Below are 6,300 nucleotides of genomic sequence, written 5' to 3' on the forward strand. Positions count from 1 at the left end.
TGTCCGTATATGTCATATATAGCACCAGGGTCTCGGAGGAACGCTGTCTCATTTCACTCTGTACAGTACCTCTGCACGTGGTTAAAATGACAATAAAAGCCACTTGACTTGACCTGTATTTTGTAGCAGTTGCTTGGAGACGAGTGCCATACAGTTCAAATGAGCATACATTCCAAAATATGCAAATTAGCCCCATACATCATAACGATGATGTTTGCTGTTCAGGGTATGAACATTCTATGCTGAAAGTTTATAAATATACAACCTCTGACTGCTTGTTTTCAGTTGAACTTTTGCAAAGCTGAGGAGATTTTCGCTGTGATCACATCAAGTCCAAAGATGTTTAAACTTCTTTTTCACAGAAAGGTAAGTTTGAAGAGACTCGCAGCACGTTTCTCTGAATATTTTCTTATGGTAAATAAGCATTTTTGAAACTTTTAAGGAAGCTTCTTGGATGATTTCTGTAAAAACTGAATTTTGAATCCAAATGAAGGATATTGTATTTTCTTACCATATACTTTGTTTTATGCCATTACTGATGTTGGTTTTCTTGTTTCTAAACAGAAATCACACAAACAAAACGTGGCAGAGACGGAAAGTCCTTCTACGTCTCATCAGAGGTAAAGAAATGTGTCACTCTTTAATGCTGCTGGAGATATTTATAGCAGTGGTTTAGTTGGAGCTGTTTTATTTCCCTTTTATTGGTGTTTTGTATTTACATCTTTTACTACTTCTAGTCTTGTCTATAATTTATATTGATTCAGAGATTAGCGTTTGAAAATGTAGAGTGTAAATGTACAAAATACATGATTTTGTTCCATTACAGTTATTAATTTTTATCTGCAATCTCCAGCATGTACTCCTTGTTAAAATTTTCCACTTTGAAAAATAACATTTACACTTTTGTCCTCATCAGCATCCCGGATGCTTCTGTTGCTGAAAATGGTCAAAAGAAGAAGAGAAAATGGAGACACTTCTGCTGTTCCTCGGTTTGCTTTTACTCAAAACATATGAAATGCACTTTCTCTTTAAATTGCACTTGTTAATTTAAAGTGACTTTACTTTTTTAATAAACTTATGTTTGTTCGTCCTCTGCAGCAAACTGACAGCGATGCAGAGGCAGAGAGCAGCACTGTGAAGACACAAAAGAAGTGTCGCTGGTTTCTTTTTAAATTCTGGAAGGTATGTTTTATGGAAAGAGTCCCTGTCATCAAGCATTTACTCATCACATTAAATGAGAAGAATTAAGAGCAATTTAGCACATCTATGTCCTCAAATTAAGTTCAAAGATGTTTAAACGGTTTTTTTTCACAGAAAGGTAAGTTTGAAGGGACTTGCAGGATGTTTCTCTAAATATTTTTTATGGTAAATAAGCATTTTTGAATCTTTTAATGAAGCTTCATGGATGATTTCTGTAAAAACTGAATTTTGATCACAACCAAATGAAGGATTTTGTATTTCATAGGACAAACTTTAAAACTCAATTTAAAGCATGAATAAATTGTTTTTATTTTATTTAAAGATATTCCTATATATCTGCTTCATGAGCTGACAGCTCACTAAAGTGATAAATAATATGAAATAATACCAAATTTTCTAACTGGACACTTTTCATGGAGAGACTCCCTTGGTATGTTTGTTTTATGCCATTACTGATGTTGCTTTTCTTGTTTCTAAACAGAAATTACACAAACAAAACGTGGCAGAGAAGGAAATTCCTTCTACGTCTCATCAGAGGTAAAGAAATGCGCCACTCTTTAATGCTGCTGGAGATATTTATAGCAGTGGTTTAGTTGGAGCTGTTTTATTTCCCTTTTATTGGCATTTGTCTTCCACCTTGTGTATTTACATCTTTTTTACTACTTTTGGACGTCCTCCAAAATGTTTCAGCGTCAAAGCTCATGCATACATGCACATACACTGCTCAGAATCTTGACATCTTTCCTAATTTTGTGTTTGTGTTTTTACCTTTTTGGAGCAGTGTAGCACGCGGTGGGAAAAAAATAAAAAGTCAAACTGGGACTATAGACCGCTTCGGGTGAGTACACGTGGTGCACAAAGATCAAAGGTCACTTTGTCAAAGTGGAGAAAATGAATTATTTTACACTGATACTGTAAACGTTGCGCGTGTGTGTCAGGTTTCCAAACATCGGAAACACCTGCTACATGAACTCCTGCCTGCAGAGCCTCCTCAACATTGAGGAGTTCATAAGAGACATCAGGCGTCAGGGGGTTTTGTGGAGCACAGATCCAGAAGCTCAGCTCTTAAGGTGCGCTACGTCAACCTTCTACTTTCTTCAAACACCTGAAGAACAAAGAGATCTAACAGCAGAAATGTCTGTTTACCCTTCCTTTCTACAGAAGGCTTATTGATGTCAGGGACTGTCATGAGTCGACAGATTATGGCCTTAAAGATCACCACCTAAGAGCTTTTAAGAAGGCATTCAGCAATCAAGCTGCCGAATACACCGGCAGTGCACAGAAAGTGCGTCAGCTATTTGGACATTTCGTTTTTTGCTTTACCTTCTGATTTTGATGTACTGTTTTAAATCTCTCTGCTTTTCTTTCAGGACGCTCATGAATTCCTAACATTGTTCCTCAATGAGGTCAAAAGGCTCACACCTCGCCTGGAGAGGAACGCAGCTCTCCTGGGCCAAAGTTATACCTGCCCAGTAGAAGACCATCACATTTTTAAAATGGAGAACATAAGGACATGCAAGAGGTAAGCCTGTCTTTCAGAAACGCAGAGCTGGTTGCAATATTTTCATATACCTCTTTTCCACGTACCTGATCTTTACTTTAACTACGTTTCTCCTGAAATGTGTAGCTGCGGTCACCACTCATCACAGCAAGAGGAATTCACCAGTTTGTCTCTTGACCTGGTTCCAGAGGGGTCTGTGATAAACATGTTAGAGACATACTTGAAGGTAAGATCACAAATTCCAATAGAGTTGTCGTATCAGCGATCTTAACACACCTTTTTTGTTAGTGTTTGTGTGTATGCGTGTGTGTGCATATGTTGAGATTTCTTTCTACCATAAAGCCTGTTTTCTCTGTGCTGTTGTTCAGGAAGAAGAAATAGAATATCGCTGTGATTGTGGAGGGACGGCCTCAGAACTGAAGTCGTCTTTTGATACACTGCCAAGGTGAGTAAGGTCACATCAGAATTGATCGACTGACCAGGTTTCCAAACTGTGGCGTATCAAATATCAGAGTTTTTCGAGACAATATTTGAGCAGTCGTTTTCTCCCATCTTCTGTTTGTGTTTGACACTCATTCTTCTTATTTTCTGCCTTGTTTGTGTTTTTTTTTTCTTTTCTGCCAGAGTTCTGATCTTGCATCTGAAGAGGTTTGGCTTTACACAAACCTACAAGATTCAGAAGGTGGATGACCCCGTCAGGCTGCAGAGGGACTTGGTGGTGCCATCCAATCAGGTAAAAACAGACTGCAGAACGTCTCAGGCTACGTCCACACTAGCCCGGATAGATTTGAAAACTCCGTGTCCACACTAGCGTTTTCAGTCATTTTCAAATAGTTGTGCGTCTGCATTGAAACGGCCGAAAACGCCTATGTTCCAGTCCTGCGCATGCGCAAAAGTGAGTGAGAATTACAGAATTTGAAGAAAAGCTATCCGGAGCATGTACAAACTGATATTAATCGTTTTTAGGGCTGTCAAAGTTGAGAGCAATCAAAACAACTGCTGTATAATGCACTCGGCTTATCTTTGTTTAATTGCTCACATGACTGCATCACATGACTAAAATGCGTCATCGTTTTAGAAAGTCTGCGTTTTCGAGTGTCCACACTGCGACGGGACAACTCCGTTTTGAAATGTATGCGTTTTCGAGAGCGTTTTCAAGATGCTGTGTTTTTCCTTGAGGAAAACGCCGTCTCAGTGTGGACGGGAGGTCAAAGCGGAGAGAAAACGATGTGTTTTCAAACGAAAACGCATTAGTGTGGACGTAGCCTCAGCAAATCAGCTTAATTGTGGCACTGATGTGAGACTTTATGAAACTAACACTCTTTGGATTTGTTCCTTCTCAGGGTGGTGGCTGTTATAGTATTGTCAGCATCATCAGTCATTATGGAGGCACAGAGTCAGGTAAAACAACAGACTTGTGACAAACAGAAAATGAAAACTTGCTACTTTTCAGTGAAGGACTCACACACAAAAGCTTTTGATGTTCTAAGAAGCACTAAGTCAAAATCACTGTTTGCTTGAATCAGTTGACTTCCAGAAGTTGGATTCATTTGTCTTAATGTGATTTCAGGACACTACATCTGTAGTTCTGTCCATCCTGAGGAGAGTCAGCACTCTACATCAGATCGCTGGCTCACCTATAATGACGCACAGGTGCTCCACACAACCGGATCGGCAGTTTGTGAGGAACAGCAGCACTCGGCCTACATCCTGTTTTACAAGAGAAACGTAAGAAGACACAGCATCTCATCCTGAAGTGAGAGAATTTTTAAATGTCCTGTTACCTTGTTAACCAGTTTTGTCTTCATTCTCAGTTCTGAAACAGGAAGTGGAAGGAAGGAAGGAAGTTAAGGTCATCGTCATGCTGAGAAGGAAAAGCAGTCGTCCCAGCCCACCATCGCACACTGGAGGACAAGTATAGGTAAGTATTGCCCTCAGGAGGAAGGGTCCTCCCAGAGAGCCTGGTCCTCCCAAGATTTCTTCCTCCAGGAGGGAGTTTTTTCTTGCCACCGTCGCCCCACATTCACTGGTCTCATCAGCAGGGACATTTTTAACCTCCTAAGACCTGAACTTTCATGGCATGCATTTTTAATTTCTCTGTGCCATTTGGGTTGATTGGGACCTGATGAATGTAAAAACAAAGACATCAGATTCGGACTATCTTTTTTTTGTTTCTCAAAAGAATGAGATCCACATATGAGGACATTCATTTTAAATTTCGATTGAACAGTGGCAGTGTAATGTCCTCCCTCATAAGTGGATATCAGGTTTTTGAAGAGCAAAATTTTGTATTTTGGTCTAGACAACCCAAAATGTTATGTCTACATATGTGGACACCAGGTCCTAGGAGGTTAAAACAAAATCTACTAGAGATCGTCCTTTTCTGGACCAGTGTTTGGCTTGCTCTCTGGAAACAACAAATTAGTGCTGTCAGCGTTAACGTCATTTTACCTAATGACGTTTACGCTGACAGCACTAATTTTATTGTTGTTATTAATATTATTATTAATTTATTTGTAAAATAAATTAAATTAAAAAAAAAACAAAGAAATGATTTAATTCTTTATTTTATTTTGTTTTATTAAAATCAAAATAACAACAAAAACAAAAATAACTAATAAAAAAATATTAAAAGTATTCAGCAGTGTTTTGTGAAATTTGTAATGAGCCTTAGTTAAGTTGATGTCACAGAAGTTTCTGAATCATTTAGATTGTTCAACAAACTGATTCACTCAGGTAAAGATGGTAAGCTGGAGCAATGGTACCCTTGGAGTTCAGTTTAAGTTTTCAGACAAATATTCCCTCGATCAGTTGCAGCTTCTGCTTTTAAATAAATGATTTAGCTGCAAATGTTTAGCTGCAGGTAGCAAAGTCCAAAAGTGACAACATTTCCACTGCAGTCTCTCCAGAAATGGCTTATAAAATTTTTACCAAATTAGACATTTATCCTTGGATCATTGACAACCCTGTAGGGTGAAAATCTTTCATTGTACCTTTTATAACATTTTAACGAGTTGCTGTCTCCTGCTGCAAGTTTCCTGTTTTGGCTGAACTTCATCAGCTCAAAAAAACTCACCGTGCTGTGGTGTACTAAATGACCTCATGTACAGGACACACTGAAGGCAGGTTTGCAGTGTTTAATTAACAAAGTCAAGATCAGTTAACAACAGCTGAACTAAAGACTTTCTTTTTCTCATCGATAAAATGAGGTCCATGCCAATGCGCTCAAATGGGACCTCCATTAATGGTGAGGGGCATAAAGGTGCTTTTTGAATGACCAGCTGGTTCACCAGCTGACACCATTGGACGCACACCATCGGCGCATATCCAAACATGCAAGAAATGCAAGATGGTGGTGCGCACAGATACAGCGGCTCTATGCTCTCCACTTACCCAATTTCACTGTGCAAGAAACTGCACAATGACAATAAAAAGCTCTAAGTCTAAAACAGTTTCCTGGCCAGTAAAATCGGGCAATTATTCGCTCCAGAGTTTTATGCTATTCCAGGTGACCAGCCATCGACTTGTAATGAGCCAGCTAAAACAATAATTTCTCAGTGGCTCTTCTGGCACCAACAAGTGGGTGTGTTCTTCCATCG

At 39.0% G+C, this 6,300-nt stretch overlaps 1 protein-coding gene across 1 annotated transcript; it reads left to right on the plus strand.

Moving 5' to 3' along the window:
• Window positions 1-273: 273 nt before the first annotated feature.
• Window positions 274-5,137, plus strand: LOC146687242 (ubiquitin carboxyl-terminal hydrolase 37-like). Its single transcript, XM_085438049.1, has 15 exons — window positions 274-366; window positions 565-620; window positions 917-989; window positions 1,099-1,182; window positions 1,682-1,737; window positions 1,982-2,038; window positions 2,139-2,270; window positions 2,362-2,485; window positions 2,571-2,722; window positions 2,828-2,927; window positions 3,070-3,146; window positions 3,326-3,434; window positions 4,045-4,102; window positions 4,272-4,429; window positions 4,516-5,137. Exons 1-15 carry the CDS (start codon window positions 340-342, stop codon window positions 4,519-4,521), a joined length of 1,269 nt encoding a protein of 422 aa, XP_085294175.1. The 5' UTR covers window positions 274-339; the 3' UTR covers window positions 4,522-5,137.
• The last annotated feature ends 1,163 nt before the right edge of the window (window positions 5,138-6,300 follow it).

This window comes from Copadichromis virginalis, linkage group LG18, assembly GCF_057382275.1.
Source record: "Copadichromis virginalis isolate Kocher_CV1m ecotype Utaka linkage group LG18, C_Virginalis_male_GT1.1, whole genome shotgun sequence".
Taxonomy (NCBI): domain Eukaryota; kingdom Metazoa; phylum Chordata; class Actinopteri; order Cichliformes; family Cichlidae; genus Copadichromis; species Copadichromis virginalis.

Bases quoted from the DNA above. Each gene is read 5' to 3' on its own strand.
- LOC146687242 (XM_085438049.1), top strand. From the start codon at position 340: ATGTTTAAACTTCTTTTTCACAGAAAG. The intron at 2,928-3,069 runs GTAAGATCACAA...GCTGTTGTTCAG, and splicing joins TGTTAGAGACATACTTGAAG to GAAGAAGAAATAGAATATCG. The intron at 3,147-3,325 runs GTGAGTAAGGTC...CTTTTCTGCCAG, and splicing joins TCTTTTGATACACTGCCAAG to AGTTCTGATCTTGCATCTGA.